Source organism: Xenopus laevis, chromosome 9_10L (assembly GCF_017654675.1).
Source record: "Xenopus laevis strain J_2021 chromosome 9_10L, Xenopus_laevis_v10.1, whole genome shotgun sequence".
Lineage (NCBI taxonomy): Eukaryota > Metazoa > Chordata > Amphibia > Anura > Pipidae > Xenopus > Xenopus laevis.
This window is the reverse complement of record NC_054387.1, coordinates 8,884,992-8,909,329: the sequence shown is the minus strand read 5'-3', so window position 1 is coordinate 8,909,329 and position 24,338 is coordinate 8,884,992. Positions and strand designations below refer to the sequence as shown.

At 42.3% G+C, this 24,338-nt stretch overlaps 1 protein-coding gene across 1 annotated transcript; it reads left to right on the top strand.

Moving 5' to 3' along the window:
- The first annotated feature begins 3,029 nt into the window (after positions 1-3,029).
- Positions 3,030-23,236, top strand: plekhm1.L (pleckstrin homology and RUN domain containing M1 L homeolog). The gene is made up of 12 exons (XM_041576205.1): positions 3,030-3,442; positions 6,225-6,309; positions 9,024-9,274; positions 11,691-12,299; positions 14,479-15,022; positions 16,838-17,006; positions 17,130-17,990; positions 18,178-18,323; positions 18,584-18,777; positions 20,409-20,472; positions 20,729-20,886; positions 22,490-23,236. The coding sequence occupies exons 2-12, from the start codon at positions 6,256-6,258 to the stop codon at positions 22,596-22,598; spliced, it is 3,159 nt and encodes a 1,052-aa protein (XP_041432139.1). The 5' UTR covers positions 3,030-3,442; positions 6,225-6,255; the 3' UTR covers positions 22,599-23,236.
- The last annotated feature ends 1,102 nt before the right edge of the window (positions 23,237-24,338 follow it).

Genomic DNA, 24,338 nt, shown 5'->3' with positions numbered 1-24,338 from the left:
TGTCTGTAAATGTGTCTGTGAGTGTGTATGTGTGTTTCTGTGTGTATCTGTGTGTCTGTGAGTGCGTATGTGTGTGTGTGTCTTTGTGTGTATATCTAATAGTGTGTGACTGTGAGTGTGTATGTGTGTTTGTGTGTCTCTGTCTGTGTTTCTGTGTGTGTATATCTATCAGTGTGTGTCTGTGAGTGTGTATGTGTGTTTGTGTGTGTGTGTGTGTGTGTCTGTGTGTGTATATCTATCAGTGTGTGTCTGTGTGTGTATATCTATCAGTGTGTGTCTGTGTGTGTGTATCTATCAGTGTGTGTCTGTGTGTGTATATCTATCAGTGTGTGTCTGTCTGTGTTTCTGTGTCTGTGTGTATATCTATCAGTGTGTGTCTGTGTGTGTATATCTATCAGTGTGTGTGTGTGTCTGTGTGTGTATATCTATCAGTGTGTGTGTGTGTCTGTGTGTGTATATCTATCAGTGTGTGTCTGGTGTGTGTCCTGTGTGTATATCTATCAGTGTGTGTCTGTGTGTGTTATCTATCAGTGTGTGTCTGTGTGTGATATCTCGTGTGTGTCTGTGTGTATCTATCATGTGTGTGTGTCTGTGTGTGTATATCTATCAGTGTGTGTCTGTGTGTGTGTATCTATCAGTGTGTGTCTGTGTGTATATCTATCAGTGTGTGTCTGTGTGTGTATCTATCAGTGTGTGTCTGTGTGTATATCTATCAGTGTGTGTCTGTGTGTGTGTATCTATCAGTGTGTGTCTGTGTGTATATCTATCAGTGTGTGTCTGTGTGTGTATATCTATCAGTGTGTGTCTGTGTGTATATCTATCAGTGTGTGTCTGTGTGTGTTATCTATCAGTGTGTGTTATATCGTGTCTGTGTGTGTCCTGTGTGTGTATACTATCAGTTGTGTGTCTGTGTGTGTATATCTATCAGTGGTGTCTGTTGTGTTTCTGTGTCTGTGTGTATATCTATCAGTGTGTGTCTGTGTGTGTATATCTATCAGTGTGTGTCTGTGTGTGTATATCTATCAGTGTGTGTCTGTGTGTATATCTATCAGTGTGTGTCTGTGTGTGTATATCTATCAGTGTGTGTCTGTGTGTATATCTATCAGTGTGTGTCTGTGTGTGTATCTACCAGTGTGTGTGTATATCTATCAGTGTGTGTCTGTGTGTGTATATCTATCAGTGTGTGTGTGTGTCTGTGTGTGTATATCTATCAGTGTGTGTCTGTGTGTGTATATCTATCAGTGTGTGTCTGTGTGTGTATATCTATCAGTGTGTGTCTGTGTGTGTATCTATCAGTGTGTGTCTGTGTGTGTATATCTATCAGTGTGTGTCTGTGTGTATATCTATCAGTGTGTGTCTGTGTGTGTTTCTGTGTCTGTGTGTATATCTATCAGTGTGTGTCTGTGTGTTATATCTATCAGTGTGTGTGTGTGTTTCTGTCTGTGTGTATATCTATCAGTGTGTGTCTGTGTGTGTATATCTATCAGTGGTGTGTGTGCTGTTGTGTGTGTATATCTATCAGTGTGTGTCTGTGTGTGTATATCTATCAGTGTGTGTCTTGTGTGTGATATCTATCAGTGTGTGCTGTGTGTGTATATCTATCAGTGTGTGCTGTCTGTTGTGTGTGTGATATCTATCATGTGTGTGTCTTGTGTGTATATCTATCAGTGTGTGTCTGTGTGTATCATCAGTGTGTGTCTGTGTGTATATCTATCAGTGTGTGTCTGTGTGTGTATATCTATCAGTGTGTGTCTGTCTGTGTTTCTGTGTCTGTGTGTATATCTATCAGTGTGTGTCTGTGTGTGTATATCTATCAGTGTTGTGTTCTGTGTGTGTATATCTATCATGTGTGTGTCGTGTGTGTATATCTATCAGTGTGTGTCTGTGTGTGTATCTACCAGTGTGTGTGTATATCTGTCAGTGTGTCTGTGTGTGTATATCTATCATTGTGTGTCTGTGTGTGTGCAATAATGTGCTTTTCATTCACCAGTATGAGGAGTGATGACACATGGAGAGGAGTATCTTGTCCACCTCAGTTATAACCATATGAGTGAGATCTGTCAGGCGTCCGTCAGTCTCAGATATGATGTCAGCAGTCATGTGTCACTGGGTGATGTTTGTTCATTTCCTTCCTGGCAATCAGCAGCAAACGTAAATGACTTACACTAATTAGTCTTTCCAGTGTCAGGGGATGTAATGAGCCTGCCCAGAGATAATGACAATATTAACCCTTTAGGTAGAGGAACAATAAGTACAAGGAGAGAGGGGCGAATTGGCCGATTAAATGGTCACTTTGGTCTGAGCAACTGTCATCCAAACTCACCCCCAACGTGACAGATTCCCAGGCGGTCGATTGAAATCAGACAAACTGGCAGAGCAAATCCGGCCATGAATGTCGAGTTTTACCGCAGATAAACTGCTTGCTGATTGGTTGCTACGGGTAACACTTATACAGAATTACCTTGCAGTGCAGAGAAGAGGCAGTTTTTGGCATCCCAGGCAAAATATAAAGAACTAGTGTGTCCTTTACCTACATCCTATGAAGGACCAACCTGTGGGCCTTTCGCTTTTATTAAACTACAACTCCCAGCATCTTCCTAAGATCCCAGCACAACATTCTTAAAGGGGTTGTTCACCTTTGAGTTACCTTTTAGTATGATATAGAGAGTGATATTCTGAGACAATTTGTAATTGGTTTTCATTTTTTATCATTTGTGGTTTTTGAGTGATTTAGCTTTTTATTCAGCAGCTCTCCAGTTTGCAATTTCAGCCATCTGGTTGCTAGGGTCCAAATTCCCCTAGCAACCATGCACTGATTTGAATAAGAGACTGGAATGTGAATAGGAGAGGCCTGAATAGAAAGAGGAGGAATAAAAAGTAACAATAACAAGAAATATGTTGCCTTACAGAACATTTGTGTTTTAGATGGGGGTCAGTGACCCCCATTTGAAAGAGTCAGAAAAAGAATGCAAATAATTAAAAACTATAAAAAAAACTAAATGAAGACCAATTGAAAAGTTGCTTACAATTAGCCATTCTATAACCCACTAAAAGTTGCAAGAAATAAATGCCACTCCATGCATCCTCTCACAGAGGTTTCAGTTTATTCCCTGTTGGACACCTCCCAGGTTTGCTAAATTCCCAAATCCTCCCACAATATTCATCTCAGAGGCCCCAGGAACAGTAACACAGGGAATAGGGAACATTGCTGCGCTGGCTCCTCCTCTCCTACACGCACTTTCAACACAGGAGCTGCAAGCCACGCCTACAATCTTCGCGTTCCTCCCTGATCTCCGCCTCCAGTGAACGTCAAGTGGTATGGAGCTCACGTGACCGGAAAAGAAGAGTTCCCTGAAGAGAAGCGGCAGGAGGAGGTGCGAGTGTTGGCAGAGCTGTTTGTGCTACTTGTAGCTCAGAAACCCGGAGTTTCCTACTCACACAGGTAAGTACCAACCATTTGGCGGGGGACACTTATTTACTGGGACACTTAGAGCTCTAATACAGCCGCACTGTGGTACTTTTACTGAGCTGCCTTCCTGTCTCTTATTAATACCCACGGATTAATACCCACGGGCACCTCTCCTTCTGACCAGCCACGGGCACCACCTGCCTCTTCCTTCTGACACGGGGAACCCACCTACCTACTTGCCTCTCCCTTGTGACAGTCCCCCTATTGACCTATTTGTGACTGGAAATGACACCCACCTGCCTCTTCTTGGTGACACCCACCCACCTATCTGCCTCTTCTTGGTGACACCCACCCACCTGCCTCTTCTTGGTGACACCCACCTGCCTCTGCTTTGTGACACCCACCCACCCACCTGCCTCTTCTTTGTGACACCCACCTATCTGCCTCTTCTTGGTGACACCCACACACCTGCCTCTGCTTTGTGACACCCACCCACCCACCTGCCTCTTCTTGGTGACACCCACCTACCTGCCTCTTCTTTGTGACACCCACCCACCTACCTGCCTCTTCTTGGTGACACCCACCTACCTACCTGCCTCTTCTTGGTGACACCCACCCACCTACCTGCCTCTTCTTGGTGACACCCACCTACCTACCTACCTCTTCTTGGTGACACCCACCCACCTGCCTCTTCTTTGTGACACCCACCCACCTATCTGCCTCTTCTTGGTGACATCCACACACCTGCCTCTGCTTTGTGACAAGCACACCCACCCACCTGCCTCTTCTTGGTGACACCCATCCACCTGCCTCTTCTTGGTGACACCCACCTACCTGCCTCTTCTTGGTGACACCCACCTACCTGCCTCTTCTTGGTGACACCCACCCACCTACCTGCCTCTTCTTTGTGACACCCACCCACCTACCTGCCTCTTCTTGGTGACACCCACCTACCTGCCTCTTCTTGGTGACACCCACCTACCTGCCTCTTCTTGGTGACACCCACCCACCTACCTGCCTCTTCTTGGTGACACCCACCTACCTGCCTCTTCTTGGTGACACCCACCTACCTGCCTCTTCTTGGTGACACCCACCTACCTCTTCTTGGTGACAACCACCCACCTGCCTCTTCTTGGTGACACCCACCTGCCTCTTCTTGGTGACACCCACCTACCTACCTACTTCTTCTTGGTGACACCCATCCACCTGCCTCTTCAAGGCCAATACTGGCGTCCTGTGACGGATTTCGGCTTGCCTGTGTGAATTGCCATAGTGCGTTTTCCATTAGTTTCAGTGGTAGTGCAGTTTATGCGTATTTACGCCTGGCGGAGCTTTTTTAAAAACGCAGCGTAAAAACACCACGTCTGGCCTTGCCCTGATACTCCAGAGATGCTGCTGAGAAATGTACCAATTAAATGTTGCAAAATTCGAACAGTTCAGAGTCTGCACCTGAATTACTGACTCCCAGAGACAGGAACATTCAACTTAGAGAAAGTCTTTATTTCTCTGGAACAATCTGAAACTAAAAAAAAGTGTTTGGAAGGTGAATAGCCCCTTTAAAAAATAAAAAAATATATTGAATAAATCTGGCCAGTCAATAAATAACATATATATATATATATATATATATAATTAGCTTCTCGGCTCTGTAATGACTTTGCCAGTGTCCCACAGCCTGCGACAACATTGCAAATGAATGTACTCCCCCCGTCTGCATGGCTACCGTCATCATTCAGGGATCCCCTTGTTTAATTGCAGGTGGGAACCCTCAGATAACAGTTGGTGGGGTCCCTTCCGATCCAACTGGGATTTCATATATACAAGTTATATAATGCATAGGCAGTAAAACATTGGAGCTTATATTGCTGGGAAAGGCTTGTGTGCAAAGGTAAGCGCCGCTAACTGCAATTCCAAAATATTCCAATTTTCATTACTGTATTGAGACTCTGATTTACTGGAGTCTAGGGATGATATTTCATTTGGACTATATGTCCTTTAACTCTCTTGTAAACAATTATTAAAGGGATTCTGTCATGATTTGTATGATGTAGTTTCTATTTCTAAATGACACTGTTTACACTACAAATAATTCACTCTATAACATACAATGTCATTCCTAAACCAGCAAGTGTATTAGTTGTAATATTGGTGTGTAGGTGCCTCTCGGGCCTGGTCATGTGATTTCAGAAAGAGCCAGCACTTTAGGACGGAACTGCTATCTGGCAGGCTGTTGTTTCTCCTACTCAATGTAACTGAATGTGTCTCAGTGGGACATGGATTTTACTATTGAGTGTTGTTCTTAGATCTACCAGGCAGCTGTTATCTTATGTTAGGGAGCTGCTATCTGGTTACCTTCCCATTGTTCTGTTGTTAGGCTGCTGGGGGGGGGGGGATAGGGAGGGGGTGATATCACTCCAACTTGCAGTACAGAAGTAAAGCGTGACTGAAGTTTATCAGAGCACATGACTGGGGGCAGCTGGTTTGAATGAGAGACTGGAATATGAACAGGAGAGGGGTAAAGATAAGCATCCAAAAGTAATAATAAAATAGTAGCATCACAGAGCAATCATTTTATTAGCTGCCAGGGTCAGTGACCCCCATTTGAGAGCAGGGAAGAAGTAATTCAAAAATTACCATTAATCATGAAGACCCATAATTAACATAAAGGTGGACTAACCATATAAAAGTTCTGCACCACGGCTTCCCTCCCTTTCTTCATATCTTATCAGCCTCTTTACCATTCTTGCATTTTTTTCCCCTGAGCCGAAAATATGCGAAAGACACACATTCTCAGCCATTCTTTATCTTTTCTCAGATGTCATGTGATCTCCAGATCTGCCGCTGAGATGCTTTCGTCTCTCACCTTTGAGAATGCCCAGGAATCCAAAGAGTTGAAGCAGGTAAGACCAGTTCTCCGAGTGCAGGCAGTGTCCTGGTTTCATTATTATGTACATGTGCTGCTAAGTCCTGTTATTGCTATGTACAGTAAAGCATTGGGGCATTTTATGATGTCTTAGTTTCAGGTTAACGTAGTAAAAATGATCAATTACCCAGCAATGATTAACAAGGGTATACTGCAGTAAATATCACAGTACAAGAGGAACTGTTGCAGGTGGAGATGGATATTTTATCCAAGGAACCCTGGAAACAATGGAGTCTGGTGCAAAGCAGATTATGCTACAGGTACAAAGCTAGCTGCACAGACTGATCCTTTTATAGAGCTCTGTAATTAATTAGCTGAACTGTGTGATCACCAATACATATGTAGGAATGTTTGGGTTGATCTCATTGATGCAAACACCCATATGTTCCCATAAAACTATGGCAGCATAGGTATTCCCCTGTACTAAGCACAATTCAGCAGGAACAGTCCCTAAGTTTGCTCATAGTCTGTACAGAGAGATCCCATAAAACTATGGCAGCATAGATATTCTTCTGTACTAAGCACAATTCAGCAGGAACAGTCCCCTAAGTTTGCTCATAGTCTGTACAGAGAGATACCATAAAACTATGACAGCATAGGTATTCCCCTGTACTAAGCACAATTCAGCAGGAACAGCCCCCTAAGTTTGCTCATAGTCTGTACAGAGAGATCCCATAAAACTACTACTTTATTTGATCTGAATGGTTAGTGACAGGTTGGGAGATGGGAAAGTCCGATTGTTCGAGGATTCGTACGATTGGATCTTTGCGTCTATGACCAGCTTTAGACACAGACGTGCCCTTTATTCTTCACTAATTCTGCCTTATGTCCCAACTACTTCTGCCCTTTAAAAGAGAATACAACCTGTAATAAAAAAAAGACCCTTCAAAGGAGAATTCAACCCTTTATAACATTTTCGTGACTTTCGACGCATGCACAGTGGTCCGGGACCGGAAACTTACTCCAACTGCACATGCGCCGAAACTTCCGAAAAAGACCGAAGAAAGAAAATGGCTGCCGTGAACTCCAAGGCCAGAATCTGCACGGAGGGATAAGTAAAAACTTAGAGGCGTTTTCCCGGGGGGGGGGGGAGGCAGGTAGACTGGGGAGAGGAGGGGGGTAGGAGGGGTTTTTTTTAATTATGGGTTGAATTCTCCTTTAAATTCGCTGGCTCTTTCACTCTACACCCTTCTCTGTGCATGGCTGCGTGTGAGCAGAGGAGTGTGCCTGTGTTTGTGTAAAGAAACCAAACAGAACAGCTTTATTTATTCTTTTAACTCTTGCACATACATGCATACAACATTGAACTTAGGGACAAAGCTGTATATAACACATCAGAGTGATCACAAGTCCTTTATTTTTGGCTTTCTAAGAGGAAGTGCAGGAGTGACGGTTTGTGGCAGAACAAGAATTTGACACATTTTTTCTGTGCAATATCTGCCGTGTTCTGTTTAGTGTTTATATATCAGTATCTACATCCTCATGCATTCACTTTATAAGACATTACAAAGATTGCAATAAAAAGAGGAAATATAAAAAGTTATGGTTTAAAGGGAGATTATGTGACATGCCAAATAGTCACACGCAGCTGACATAGGAACTGGGGATAGTGTCCTCTCTATGGTGTAATAGAATAGAAGGGGGGCCCGGCAGTGCTGCACTTTGGAAAGAGCTGGGCCCCTCTTGACAGTGCCGCAGCTGTGAGGCCATTTCCGAAGTTCTGAACAGTCGAAGTCCCGAATCGGCAAAAAGATGCAAAGCCACGAAAACAGCCGAAAAAAAGTCCTGAAGCGGCGAAAAGGACAGAAGTCACGAAAACAGACGAAATTTAAGTCCTAAAACAGCGAATAGACCCGAAGTCACGAAAACAGCCGAAATTGAAGTCCTGAAGCGGCGAAAAACCCCATAGTCACGAAAGGAGGCCTGAAGCCACCAATGTATTATTTTAACATTCTATAGGCCCCTGCCACCAATGTTTTTTTTAAAAAATATTCTTTGGGGCCCCAATTTTTTTTAACTTGTAAGGGGGGCCCTGGCGCCAATGTTTTTTTTTTTTTTAACTTTTAGGGGGGCCCTGACCATCAATAGCTTTTTATAACTTGTGTGTGTGGGGGGGGGGGTTACCTTTTTTTTTTAGCACTGATGTCTGTTTCGAAACTTCTGAAAAAGACAGAAGAAAGAAAAGTGCTGCTGTGGGCGGGATGCTGGTGGGCGGGGCCCCGAAAATTTTGTTGTACGGGACCCCGTGATTTCTAATGGCGGCCCTGATCCAATGGCACATAGGATTGATGCAAGCAATGTGTGTATGAATCCTCTGTGCCATTGGATTTTTTCTATGGAACTGTTCTTGTGAGGCGGCCGAACCTCTACGTTTTGATCACCAGGTACCGTTACTATTTATTTTGTTAGGGTGTGTGAGAGCCGAATCTGTTGGAGTCTCTCTATGGTGTAAGCCACATGAGGAAGGGTATATGCAGAGATCCTACTATAGCAGCTACAATTGCACTTGCCCACAAGAGTGTCAGAGGATCTCCTGCTTGACTCAGATCCTAGTGGCCCTGCAACCTTTTTATATTTGTGTCAGAAGCTTGTGATTTTTTTTTTGTTGTTGTTGCTTGTATGTTTTCCATTAAAAATCAATAACTAATGATTCTTTTTTTTTTTTCATGTTCTTGTTTGGGACAAATGCAGAGAATAACCAAGAAGTTGGCCACTTCTCTCCGAACTCTCCAGATCCGCTACGTGACTACGGATGATGTCATCACCAGTGACGACGACGATGCCAACACTCTGTGTGTGGCCCTCGAAGCCGTGTTTATTCATGGGCTGAAAGCCAAATTCATCAAAGCCCAGGCAGAGAAGAGGAATAGGAGATATAAAGGCCGCCATGTACCTCTGCCCCAGCCTGCCTACTGGCCACTGCTGAAGGCCATCACTCACCGGTGAGCTGATAGGAAAACACATGTATTCTCTATTCTGTGAGTTTGGAGGGAAGCCAAATGGCTCTCACAGGAACTCAAGCATAATTAAAGGAGTGGTTCACCTTTCAGTGAACTTTTTAGGATGTTCTAGAATGACCAATTCTAAAAAACTTTTCAGTTGGTCTTCATTGTGTATTTTTTTTTTATAGTTTTTGATTTATTTCTCTTTTTTTTCCCCCCACTCTTTCCAGCTTTCAAATGGGGGTCACTGACCCCATCTAAAAACAAATGCTCTCTAAGGCTACATATTTATTGCTACTGGTACTTTTTATTACTTAATGGGCTGGTTCACCTTCAAGGTAACTTTTATTTTATTATAGAAGGGACAATTCTAAAGGGATACTGTCATGGAAGAAACAATTTTTTCAAAATGCATCAGTTGATAGTGCTGCTCCAGCAGAATTCTGCACTGAAATCCATTTCTCAAAAGAGCAAACAGATTTATTTATATTCAATTTTGAAATCTGACATGGGGCTAGACATTTTGTCAATTTCCCAGCTGCCCCTGGTCATGTCACTTTAGGAGGGAAATGCTTTCTGGCAGGCTGCTGTTTTTCCTTCTCAATGTAACTGAATGTGTCTCACTAGGACATGGGTTTTTACTATTGAGTGTTGTTCTTAGATCTACCAGGCAGCTGTTATCTTGTGTTAGGGAGCTGTTATCTGGTTACCTTACCATTGTTCTATAGTTTGGCTGCTGGGGGGGAAAGGGAGGGGGTGATATCACTCCAACTTGCAGTACAGCAGTAAAGAGTGACTGAAGTTTATCAGAGCACAAGTCACATGACCTGGGGCAGCTGGGAAATTGACAATATGTCTAGCCCCGTGTCAGATTTCAAAATTTAATATAAAAAAAATCTGTTTGCTCTTTTGAGAAATGGATTTCAGTGCAGAATTCTGCTGGAGTAGCACTATTAACTGATTCATTTTGGAAATTTAATTTTTCCCCATGACAGTATCCCTTAAGCAACTTTTCAATTGGTTTTCATTGTTTATATTTTATAGTTTTATAGTTATTTGCCTTTTTCTTCTGACTCTTTGCAGCTTTCCAATGGGCGTTGCAATGGGCGTCGCTGACTCCCTTCTAAAAAACAAATGCTCTGTAAGGCTACAAATGTATTGTTATTGCTACTTTTTATTACTCATCTTTCTATTCAGGCCTCTCCTATTCATATTCCAGTCTCTTATTTAAATCAATGCACGGTTGCTAGGGTAATTTGGACCCTAGTTACCATATTGTTTAAGATGCAAAATGGAGAGCTGCTGAATAAAAAGCTAAATAACTCAAAAACCTTCAATAATAAAAAGTGAAAACAAATTGCAAATTGTCTCAGAATATCCCTCTATACATCATACTAACCGTTATCTCAAAGGTGAACAATCCCTTTAACCTCCTATCCAGGCCTCTCCTATTCATATTCCAGTCTCTTATTCAAATCAATGCATGGTTACTAGGGTCATTTGGACCCTAACAACCAGATGGCTGAAACTGCAAACTGGAAAACTGCTGAATAAAAAGCTAAATAACTCAAAAACCACAAATAATAAAAAAAGAAAACCTATTGCAAATTGTCTCAGAATATCCCTCCAATTCAAAGACGAATTCCCCCCTTTAAAATATGCGGCATTGCTGTTGAACACTTCCCATTAAATATAGGGGTTTTATGCTTCCTGTCTTATGTGCCTGCATTTAGCCCATTTTGTCATACGCAGCATAATGCCATACACCACCACTGGAAGTGATACTATTCTTTGAAAGTGCTTTGCTACTTACGGTTTCAGCGAGAAGTGTGCTCTGTAATCGGTGCAATATTCAGGCTTAAAGGAGAAGGAAAGGCTAAAACTAAGTAAGCTTTATCAGAAAGGTCTATATAAATACATCAGTAAATCCTCAAAGTAATGCTGCTCTGAGTCAAAATAAACAGCACATTTCTTTCCTTCTATTGTGTACTCATGGGCTTCTGTATCAGACTTCCTGTTTTCAGCTTAAACCTCCAGGGCTTGGACTTGAGCATGCTCAGTTTGCTCCTCTCCCTGCTGTAATCTGAGCCCAGAGCTATAAGTGAGCAGGGAGAGAGGCAGGAAGTGATGTCACAGCAAGCTAATATGGCAGCTGCTATCCTAAACAAACAGAGAGAGCTTCAAGAGCTCTGGTAAAGCATGGAGCTATGGTAAAGCATTCTGCAGATTGAATGTATTGTTTGCATTATTGTGGCTAGTCTATTGGCAATAAACAGCTTCAGTAGCTTTTCTTCTCCTTTCAGCCCAAACATAGAGCCCGATTGTGCCATATTTCAAACCTTTCCTCGTATCATACCCGTATCCTATCACATCTTTTAGAATTAGATTGACACTCATTGTGACGTATCTCTTGCAGCAATGTGATTTCAGAACTGGAGAGGGTGAGTTACATTAACACCGACATAGGACGCTGCCGCTCATGGTTACGGCTGGCGCTGAACGACTGTCTCATGGAATGTTATTTCATCTCCTTGCAACGAGAGAAATCCTGGCTTACCGAGTATTACCAGCCTTTTGCCTTGCTGCTGGATGCTGAAGGTTGTGACGTGGTGCTCAGCTACCTGCAAGGCTTGGCCTCTTTGACGTTCTCTCTTTCCTACAAATCTTCCATTTTGAACGAGTGGACGGCCACTCCTCTGTCATTGGCCGGGCTTTGGCTCGATGACTCTGAGCGTCTTACAAATGGCCAATATGAACATCACAGAAGGAAGTCGCTGGACTCTGTGTCTCAGTCATCCAGTTCGGATGATACCAACAGCTCTTTGTTATGTGGAAGCAAAGGCAAAATGGATTCCCCCCTGAACCTGGAGCCAAACAGCTCTTCCTTACAGTTCTCTTCCAGTCTTTGCTCCGAGGGGCTGCTCCATAATCAGACCACCTCAAGTAGTATCCACTCTGGTTCTGAAAACTCTTCTTGTGATGCTGACTCAGCCGAGATGGAGGAATCTGATAAATCTCATGCAGAGTGAGTGATGCTTAACTTTAAAGAACCAGTAACAGCAAAAATTTTCAAAAAAAAAATTTGTTAGTATGCTACGAAAAAAAGACGCAAATTCGATTTAAACTTTAAAATCTTTATTAAGAAATAACTTACTCAAAACCCGCTTGCGCTCCTCTTCAGAAACGGAGACATGGCGACGATCCAGCTTGCGGCACTCTATTTCTCCTCCTTGGCTATCTCCTATAAGGAAGGCAGGGAGAAGAAATGGAGCGCAGCACGATGGATCACCTTTCTGAAGAGGAGCACAAGCGGAGTTTCAGTAAGTTATTTCTTAATAAAGACTTAGCGACTTTAAAGTTTAATATGTTTGGTTTCTTTTCTTTGTAGCATATTAAATAATTTTTTTAGAATTTTTTTTAAAAAAATGTTGTTGTTACTGGTCCTTTAAAGCCAAACAGTTAAATGGATTCTGTCATGATTATTATGATGTATTTTTTTTCATTTCTAAATGACACTGTTTACACTGCAAATAATTCACTCTACAATATAAAATTTCATTCCTGAACCAGCAAGTGTATTTAGTTGTAATATAAGTGTGTAGGTGCATCGCAGGTCATTTTGCTGGTCATGTGATTTCAGAAAGAGCCAGCACTTTAGGATGGAATTGCTTTCTGGCGGGCTGTTGTTTCTCCTACTCAATGTAACTGAATGTGTCTCAGTGGGACCTGGATTTTACTATTGAGTGTTGTTCTCAGATCTACCAGGCAACTGTTATCTTGTGTTAGGGAGCTGTTATCTGGTTACCTTCCCATTGTTCTGTTGTTAGGCTGCTGGGGGGGGGGAGGGAGGGGACGATATCACTCCAACTTGCAGTACAGCAGTAAAGAGTGACTGAAGTTTATCAGAGCACAAGTCACATGACTGGGGGCAGCTGGGAAACTGACAATATGTCTAGCCCCATGTCAGATTTCAAAATTAAATATACAAAAAATATGTTCTTTTGAGAAATGGATTTCAGTGCAGAATTCTGCTGGAGCAGCACTATTAACTTATGTGTTTTGAAAAAAAACATTTTTTCCCATGACAGTATCACTTTAAAGTGCCTACTTCAGCTGACAGTTGGAGTTGTCATTTTCTTATACAGATGCAACGACAACATATTACAGAAATGGCCTGATCACTTTTAAAAGGACAAGTAAACCTTTAAAACAAGTCAATGTGCTATTCTAAGACATTCACTATTTATTTTCTTTTTATTGCAAGAGATTAAGGGATACGTGTACTGTTAATAGGAATGAATTGTGTTAAAACAGTGCCACCTGCTGGTCAGTTTCCCACCAGTCTGACCACCAAGTAGTCAGAGAAGTTGTCAGGAGAAAGAAAGCGGCTGCTCTGATGTTCTTCTGCTTAGGAAATATTTGAGAAAGGTTTCTAATTTTTAGAACTTCCTTGACTACTTGGTGGTCAGACTGGTTGGAAACTGACCAGCAGGTGGCGCTGTTGGAACAAAATTAATTTGTATTAACAGTACATGTATCCCTTAATATCTTGGAATAAAAAGAAAATAAATAGGGATGCACCTAATCCACTATTTTTGGATTCGGCCGAACCCCCGAATCCTTCATGAAAGATTTGGCCGAATACCGAACTGAATCCTAATTCCGAATTTTAAATCCCATATGCAAATTAGGGGTGGGAAGAGGACAACATTTTTCACTTCCTTGTTTTGCGACAAAAAGTCAACTGATTTCCCTCCCCGTCCCTAATTTGCATATGCAAATTAAGATTAGGTTCGGCCAGGCAGAGGGGTTCAGCCAAATCCAAATCCTGCTGAAAAAGGCCGAATCCCGAACCGAAGCCTGGATTCGGTGCATCCCTAATAATAAATGTAAACTACAAAACTACTTAGAATAGCACTCTCGTCAATTTTACATTCACTTATTCTAAAGGTTTACTTATCCTTTAATGCAGTGACATGGCCAGCCACGCAAGAAAAATGCCGAAATAAAGTTTGTTCCGTCTGTTCTCCCTTCCGTTGTGACCTGCCTTCTCTTTGCTCATATATAGTTGGCTATATTTGTTGGGAGGGCCTATAGTAATATTATAAGGAACACCTTCTATTGACTAGAGGATAAACAAAAGCAGCTTTCATCATGAACTTGGTTATGGAGTAAAATCATGACCTTGTCTCTCTCTTCTGCAGGGAATATGAATTTGATATCTCTCCGATGTCCGGAAGAGATTCACCCACTGTGTCTGGAATTGCTTCCCCCTCAGGAGAAGCCGTGTCTGAGTCCGAGAAAGCCAACCCACAGGTCATCAAATGTCGAGAGGAATTGGATGGAAAAGAAACTCCACAGGCAGCGTGTGCATTAAAAGCTGATTTGGGGACACCCCATGCAAGCATTAGCGCTCCTTCTTCAAGTCTTGGCACTAGAAAAGAAAGGCCTTGCACCCCTCCAGAGCAGCATGAACCTGTTATGTGCCAAAATGTCACTACTGAGGAAACTGACAGAGGCCCAACATTTGACATCAGCCCTGAAAATGCTGCTTGTGACAACCAGACTTCTAAGCCTCCTCAGGTTGCACAGATATGTGACCAATCCAATAGCTGCATTCATGATGAGGACTCCTGTCAGGCACCAGAGATTCCTCCAGCCTCCCTGCTCTCTGTGACTCCTGCAAGTAAAGAAAAGCCTGAGGGTTCTCTCTCTGTCCAAGAGAATCCTCCTATGGTGAAACTACCTGTAAGTACCTAATGTTTTAGGTGAAACAATCAGGCCGTACCAATTGACGGGTGTGTGGGGGACTTACCTTCTTCCATATTATCTCTGTTTGTATCCGTAGCACTGTATATAAATCTGTTAATAAATTGCAGGCCGCTTTGGTATAGATATACTAAAGAATCATGATGTTTGTCTTGTGAGACTAGTTGTTGATACATTAAGGGTCGACGTAAAATTTTTTAAAAAATTTTTTATGGTTAAAACTCTGAAATTCGAATTATGAGTTATCGAAACTCGATTTGAATTCAAATTTCAAGATTTTATGGGCCTTTAAGAACTCGAATTCGACTATTCACCCCCTTAATCCTGCGAAATTGCTGTATAAATCAACGGGAGAGATCCAGGGATCATTTTGTTGATGTTTGCAGCCTTCCTGACGTTCCTGGTTTTTTTCGGATAAAAAAACCTCAAATTGAGTACTTTTAAATTAGATTCGAGTCTTTCTAATTCGAATCAAATCCAATTCGAGTTTCTGGGTCGATCAAATTCGTCCGAGCTGAGAAAATTCGATTTTATTAATTTATTTCCATTGGTCGAATTTCCAGTTTATGGGAGTTTTAAAAAACTCACATAAATTTGAAATTTGACCCCTGATAAATGTGCCTTTAAAAGAGGCCATCCATATGCAGAATAAGTTTGGATTTGGCAAACTTTTTATTTTTTTGAAAGCCCAACCTGATATTTTTCCTGGTATTGGTAAGTCCCATCTCTAAAGGATAGCCTTTCAAGTACCTTTTTTCTTCTTCATCATTTCATATAGTTTTATAATTACCAGATAAGTCTATGTAGCTGAGCCCCTTGGAGGTGGTTAGCCTAGTTCAAAGACAGGCTGAAATAAGTTTCCCCAGTGAAAAGCTCGATATTTGACTTTTTCTCTAGCCTTTATCTAGTACAGCTACGGGACCTGTTATCCAGAATGCTCAAGATATGGGGTTTTCTGGATTACGGATCTTTCAATAATTTGAATCTTCATAACTTAAGTCTACTAGAAAATCATGTAAACATTAAATAAACCCATTAGGCTGGTTCTGCCTCCAGTAAGGATTAATTATATCTTAGTTGGGATCAAGTACAAGCGACTGTTTTATTATTACACCGAAAAAAGGAAATCATTTTAAAAAATTTGGATTATTTGATTTTAATGGAGTCCATGGGCGGTAGCCTTTCTGTAATTCTGAGCTTTCTGGATCATGGGTTTCCGGATAACGGATCCCATACTTATACAGCTCCAGTCCACTCCCAGCACCCAAATACCCTGAAGGCTTTAGATGATGGGCGGTTAATTTGCAGAGATTCAAAATCTGTTGGTCCCAAGTAGTGAGTTCCAGCTGTTCAAAATGTGTAGAGGTAATGTATTCCAGAATTATGAGGCAACTGGTCTGTGGCTAAAGGCTCCCATACACGGGCCAATAAAAGCTGCTGACAGACCTGGTTTATTGGCCCGTGTGTGGGCCCATCCGACGGGCTTCCCCGATCCTTATCTGGCCGGATCGGGCAGGTTAAAAAAATCCTGTTGGATCGCGGCCACATCTGTGCGTTTATGCGGTCCCGCGATCCGACCGCCCGTATCAGATCCATTATGATCGCCAAACAAACTGATCTCTACGTCTATGGCCACCTTAAGAGAAACGGAGATACTTGTAGGCGATTGGATTGGCTGAGGGGGTTGCTAATACCTGAATGTGAAGTTTCCTCTAGTAGAAGATATTTACAGGCCATCAGAAATCTATTTCTTGTGCAGAGACTGACGCAGAGCAACTCTCTTTCTGCCTCTAGAAAAGCCGAAGCTGGATTTCCGAAGATGATTTCCAGAGGCCCGAACGTGCCCTTCCCCCAGAATCAACCCAGTCTGGACCTTTGCTTCCTTCCCAGCCCCCCAGCAGTGAGATCTCCGACCTTGGCCCACACAACAAAGCTTTTAATGTGGTTCACCGAAGACAGATTGGTCAGTATGTGTGTGGGATGGGATGTGGTTGCACAATCAGTTATGTATCAAGTGCTTTTATATATATCGCTCGCAAGTATACAATATTCCCTTGAAATCAGATCTAATTGTTTGTGTTTCTAGGCCTCTCCAACCCTTTCCGTGGCCTCATGATGATGGGAGACCTTGATAGAAGAATCTTGGGGATATATAAAAGCTTTTACTGTGAGCTGACTCCCGTAGAGTTCCGTATGTTCCTGAAAGGAGAGGACCGGGTCTGTTTGGATAATTTTACCCTGATACGCTGTGAGTCTGTTGGTCCGGTGCAGAGCGACGGTCGATTTGATTTACACTTTCCAGCAAAAAAGCTCCATTTGCGAGCCCCCTCAAGCAACGAGGCTCAAGACTGGGTTGACAGGATACGGGAAGCCTTACAGAAATGCCGCCCGCAGAAAGATGACACCTGGGAAGTTTTACAGATCCCAGAACCCCCCAAATCAGGCCAAGAAAGCCCACTCCTGTCTCCTCAAAGAACCCCCTCATCTCCTGTTGGAAGCATAAAGTCAGAGTCATTCGACTGGGTCTGCCCGTTGAAATCAGAGCCCGGTGCGCTGAAAGAATCCGTCTTGTACATGAAGATGGATAAAAAATGGACGCGCTGTATTTTCTCCTTAACAGAAAAGGAGCTGAAGTGTTTCCTAGCTAAGAACTCAGAGAAAGTTTTACACAACATATTTGGCATTGAGATGGTGAGAGACATTCTGCCTGATGCCAGTCTCGGAAGCCCATCCTGCTTCAAAGTGGTCACCTCCAAAGGTTCCCTGCAACTGCAGGCCGAGAGTTCTAGCGAGGCCAAACACTGGAGGGAGATGGTCCGAGATGTGTGCTTGGAACTGACAGATGAACTGGCAATAAAGTCCCACATCAGAGAGCATGCACTGTTTCAGTACTTGTTGTATATCCCTTCTGAGAAAGGCTTAGACACTCAGAACTTTAAATGTGCAGGTCAGAGTAGTCTCTTTTACATCTTACAAATTGTATCTTTTACATGTGGTTCAGCTACAGCTCCCAGTGCACGTGGGACTCGTAGTTCAATCACATCTAGACGGCTACAGTTTGTCCAGCCTTGATTGATGCACTTGGTACATTGACTACACAAATTTATTGTCAATCCTTTCCTGCTTCTCCTCAGCTTGCCACAAGCAGATTGGTTTTCAGTTTGGAAAAGCGAAACGCTGCGCTTACTCGGCACTTTATTACTGTGAGTGCTGCCATCAAGACGAGGACTCTGTCATTCCTTCTAGAATGGTGCATAACTGGGACCTCACAGAGCAAGCCGTGAGTATAACAGTCTGAACCTGCAAAGGAATTCTATGTTTATTATCCCTAGACTTCAGTTTGTTCACACTTGCAAAATCACTTTATGTCTATAAAAGTAGCCGTACTCGATTAAGGGGAGAAGGCTGTTAATTGTAATTAAGCATTACAAACTGAAAGGTGTTCATCAGTGGGCAGTGTACAGATCTCTTGCTTTGTTTACGGACACCCTCTGTTACCGCCGTACAGAACAGAACACATTGCCTTTTTTGTTCCACCAGGTTTCAAGACCAGCATTAAAATTCCTCAATGTGGTGCTTAATGAACCAATCATAAATGTGCTGTCTGTTAATAGCGGCCTGTATCAGCACTCACACACTATGTACAATATCAGCCGCAGCCGAGAGAGACTGAGGCTCCTGGCAGAATACTTACACACCTGTCGTAGTGGAGCACTCCAGCAACTGAGCAACAGGTGAGTAGTGGGGCTAAGAGTGACTGATGCTCAGCTGAAAAAGATTTAAAATTCTGTTAGGTGCTGTGTATATACACGGGCAAAGCCTTCAACAAATTGCCACTTCTGTGCCATGGGAACGTTATAAGCAAACTGCTGGTTTGTTGCAATGCGTTACAGGGCCAAGGGTTAACTGCTTAATTGTGTTCGAGTTGCTTGGAAGGAGGGTTTCATAGGTTTTCATAGGTTTTCAAACTGTTTAGCTGTCACCTCTTAAAGGAGAAGGAAAGGCTAAAATTAAGTAAGCATTATCAGAAAGGTCTATATAAATACACCAGTTAACCCTCAAAGTAATGTTGCTCTGAGTCCTCTGTCAAAAGAAACAGCACATTTCTTTCCTTTTACTGTGTACTCATGGGCTTCTGTATCAGACTTCCTGTTTTCAGCTTAAACCTCCAGGGCTAGGGCTTGAGCATGCTCAGTTTGTTCCTCTCCCCCTCCCTCCTCCCATCCCTGCTGTAATCTGAACTCAGAGCTGTTAGTGAGCAGGGAGAGACTTAGGCAGGAAGTGATGTCACACCAAGCTTATATGGCCGCTTCTATCCTAAACAAATAGACACAGTGTCTAGAGCTGTTTACTCAGGTATGGTAAAGCATTCTGCAGAGTAAAAATAGCATTCTAGCTTGCACTATTGTGGCTAATCTGTTGGCAATAAACTGTCTTGGAGCTTTCCTTCTCCTTTAAGGATGCCAGAGCAATGCATTAGGGACCCAGCCTAAAGGAGAGAAAGATTATTTGCTTTCCTAGACATTGCTAGGGGTGCCAGAGCAATACATTAGGGATCCAGCCTAAAGGGGAGAATGCTTATTTACTTTCTTAGACGTTCCTAAGGGTGCCAGAGCAATGCATAAGGAACCCAACCCAAAGGAAAGAAAGCTTATTTTCTTTCTTAGACATTCCTAGGGGTGCCAGTGCAATGCATTAGGGATCCAGCCTAAAGGGGAGAAAGCTTATTTGCTTTCTTAGACATTCCAATGGGTACCAGAGCAATGCAACAAATTGCCACTTCTGTGCCATGGAAATGTTATAAGCAAACTGCTGGTTTGTTGCAATGAGTTACAGGACCAAGGGTTAACTGCTTAATTGTGTTCGAGTTGCTTGGAAGGAGGGTTTCATAGGTTTCCAAACTGTTTGGCTGTCACCTCTTAAGGATGTCAGAGCAATGCATTAAGAACCCAGCGTAAACGGGAGAAAGCTGATTTGCTTTCCTAGACGTTCCTAAGGGTGCCAGAGTAATACATTAAGAACCCAGCCTAAAGGGGAGAAAGCTTATTTGCTTGGGTCACATACAGAACAGATTTCGGTGGAGAATGTTAATGCAAATGTAATGAAGGACAGCAAAAGAGAGATCCTATCTCTGATGAGCAGTAGCACAGTTGCAAAAAGCATTAACTGCTCCAATACTGTAATGAGGATGCCACCTAGTGGAGTTTTAACCCACTGGTACCTGTTCATTATTACAAGACTGTCTGCCATCTAATCAGTTTTGTCCTTGAATCAGTCCTTATGTGACCATGTTCGCTACAGTGTCACTTCATTATGTATCTAATGCATCTTTTTTTTTTAATTTAAATATTTTTCTTTTATTTAGCCTGGATAATCGGACCTACCTACTGGAATGCTCTCACACGTATAGTGTCCAGGATCTCAGGCAGGTATGGCAGCCTTATCGAAACTATTTTATATATTTTTGCCATTAGCCCTAAGCCAGCATCAAAACAGCATGCGAATTCCCTTCCTTGTTTTGGAGGCTTGAAACTTACGGAAGAGTTCACTAATGTTAAAATACTGACAAACAAAAACCAGACTGTTTCTTTTATTTTCGCCAATAAAAATGGGGGAGCTCAAAGCTATTTACACATTTCATTGCCGTGATTAAACCTGTTCACGATATCTCATTACCTGCTGTAGATCGCCAGCGGAGCGTTTGAATCGTTCCTGGAAGCTGCTGTGGACTTTGCCATCAAGCATGTGTATGATTGTGATCTTTGCAGCCAAAAAGGATTTATTTGCCAAATCTGCAACCAGGATGAGATTATTTACCCCTTCCAGTTTGAAACGACCACCAGGTGAGGCAAACACTAACCATGAAGTGGTTTCATAAAGGAAATGCCAATCAGTATTGGAGTATTTAGGGGAACCTTGTAATTAACACCTCCTTAAAGGGATTCTGTCATGATTTTTAGGATGTATTTTTTTTTATTTCTAAATGACACTGTAAATAATTCACTGTACAATATAAAATATAATTCCATAACCAGCAAGTGTATTTTTTATTCAGTTGTAATATTGGTGTGTAGGTGCATCTCAGGTTATTTTGTGCTTTCAGAAGGAGCCAGCACTTTAGGATGGGACTGCTTTCTGGCAGGCTGTTGTTTCTCCTACTCAATGTAACTGAATGTGTCTCAGTGGGACCTGGATTTTACTATTGAGTGCTGTTCTTAGATCTACCAGGCAGCTGTTATGGTGTGTTAGGGAGCTGCTATCTGGTTACCTTCCAAGTGTTCAATTGCTAGACTGATGTGGGGGGAGGGTGATATCACTCCAATTTGCCGTACAGCCGTAAGGACAGAGACACACAGTCAGATTTGGGGAGATTAGTGAAATCCCCTCTTGTTCAGGGCTTCTAATCTCCCCGAACTGCCTTCCCCTGCTTTCCTGCCGGCTAGAATTAAAATCACTTCGGGGAGATTAGTCGCCCCAAAGAAGAGGAGATTTATCGCCAGGCGACTAATCTCCCCGAATCTGAGCGTGTATCTCTGCCCTTAAGAGTGATTGAAGTTTATCAGAGCACAAGTCACATGACTAAGGGCAGCTGGGAAACTGACAATATTTCTAGCTCCATGCCAGATTTCAAAATTAAATATAAAAAAAATCTGTTTGCTCTTTTGAGAAATGGATTTCAGTGCAGAATTCTGCTGGAGCAGCACTATTAACTGATGCATTTTGGGAAAAAAACATTTTTTTTTACCCGACCGTATCCCTTTAGGGAAAGTGTTAATTCCAGAGCTTATTTCTGTCCTTGGGCCTTGTGCTTAGGAGCAACAGACTATTCACTACAGTTTGCTTGTTTTTATTATTATTATTATTATAATAGCTACAGTTCCCCTTTAAATATAGAGGCACAACTTATGTTTTGTGCTTCTGTACCAGCCCAAGGCAACCACAGCCCGTTAGCAGTAAAGATCTGTGTCTCCAAAGATGCCCCAGTAGCTCCCCATCTTCTTTTCTGCTGATTCACTGCACATGCTCTGTGCTGCTGTCACTTACTCAGCTTAGGGAGCCACTCACAATATACAGTACACATAGAATAGAAATGTTACAATATAAGGCTGGGAGCCCACTGAGCATGTGAGTGTCACAGACACCTTCCAAGATGGTGACCCCCTGTGACAAGTTTGAAGTCCTGGATCATTGCTGCTATTGACAAGCTCAAACTTTAGCCTGGTGCAATAAGTTCAGTATATAAAATATGCCATTTTAACCATATTCATTTTTAGGGCTTAGTTCTCCTTTAAGAGCATCATGCCCCATGGACAGCTGTCTAGACCATGAAGCGGAGGGTATAGCATGATACTGTCTCGACTAGACATCTCTACTTTCAGCGTGATCTATTCATAGCGGTTTGCTGACAATGCTGTCTCAAACTTTTTTTTTTTCCTCCACTTTCAGATGCGGAGACTGCAAGTCTGTCTTCCACAAACCGTGCAAAGCGGAAGTGAAACGGTGTCCTCGCTGCGTAAGAAGAAAAAGGAACCAGCATCAAGGTGTGAATATGTAAATATATCCAAGGAAAGGATGGACTGCGCCTTTTGCTGCGCTCATGAACCCAATGTCCCTGAACTGCAGCTGAAACCGCTTCACGTTCCTTCATTAATCTGCACAAAATATGGCCGCCAGCAGCGCATTCTCTGCTGTTGTGAGGGGAGTTCTACCCAAACACTTCACCGCATTGACAGACGCAGGTTCTTTAAGAACTCCATTAACTCGACTTGCCCATGACAAGGTATACAGTTCGGGCGCAATACACTAAAACTCTATTACTGCTGAAGGATTTAAAGCAGCCTTCCTCTCAATGCTGATGTCACTTTGGAGACTAACTGTATATAATATATATACGTATATATACTGTTCCCTCAGCACTGGGTTTCTGCTGAAGTTGCTAAATCGACAGAACCTTTTCTGCTTTCAGAGGAAGTGGTTTGACTGTTGAACATTGTGGATTTAATATTGCTTTTGTTTTTAATCTGGTATTTCACAAAGCTCCGAATCTCAAGATACATTTTCACTACCATAGGTGGCTCTGCAGCATCTACACATTGTTTTTATACCGTCTCATCGTAAACGGGAACTATCGCGGAAATCTAAATTTTAATATAAGCTTAAAGGGGAAGTAAAGTTTAAAATAGAATAAGGCTAGAAATGCTGTATTTTGTATACTAAACATAAACATGAACTTACTGCACCACAAGCCTAATCAAACAAATGATTTATGCTTTCAAAGTTGGCCACAGGGGGTCACCATCTTGTAACTTTGTTATACATCTTTGCAAGACCAAGACTGTGCACATGCTCAGTGTGGTCTGGGCTGCTTAGGGATCATCATAAATTATCAAAACAACACAAGTCAAATAATATCTGCCAGAAGCCGATACAACAAGACTGATTAATAATCAGAATATGCAGACTGCACTGGGTCCTGTGTTGTCATGTAATCTAATGTGGATTTTATAGTTTTTGTATTGTTTAATACAAACTTTCTCCAACTCTGCAGAACCAGTGGCTGCAGCAAAATAATCCTCCAAATAGAATCCCAGTTTATCTGTTTAAATCTGCTCCATGATCTTTGTCTCTGCAGCTGGAGTTGGAAACAGTAAAGGGGATGTAAAGGCAAAAATAAAATCCAAATCTCTACACAGTCGCCGACTGCTCTACAGGCAAACAAACAAAGCTGCTTGAGTTCTGCATGGCTGGGAAGTAAGGCGGGCGCTCCCCCTGCTGTTCATAAGTATGATTGTTTCCCTGCAGAGCAGTTATTGATCGTCTGACGATTCCTATCCTCACTGCATACAGTCAGGTTTCTTATAAAAACAGTGCACATGTTTTATTGGAGATAGGTTTCTTTTTCATTAAAGAAAGTAAAAATGGGATTTTATTTTTTGCCTTTACATGCCCTTTGATTATACTGAAAAAATAAACTTTCTAAATACAATCAATTAAATACTGTCCATCGTTTCTGAAATAATCAAGTTTATCTTAATTTTTCCTCTCTCCGCATCTGTTTCTCTTCATTCTCTCTTCATGCAGCAGTTGGGTGTCAGATATTCATTGACAGTTAGATCCAATATATCTTATAGGGGGCTCCTTTCCTAGCAGATTAGAGCTCACTCAAATACCTGACAAAATCTAACAAAATACATGCACAAATCCTGCATGTAGAGAGACCTGGTGATTTTAATAGAGTGAGCTCTAATACATCTTCTAGGCAAAAGGAGCCCCCCTATAAGATATATTGGATCTA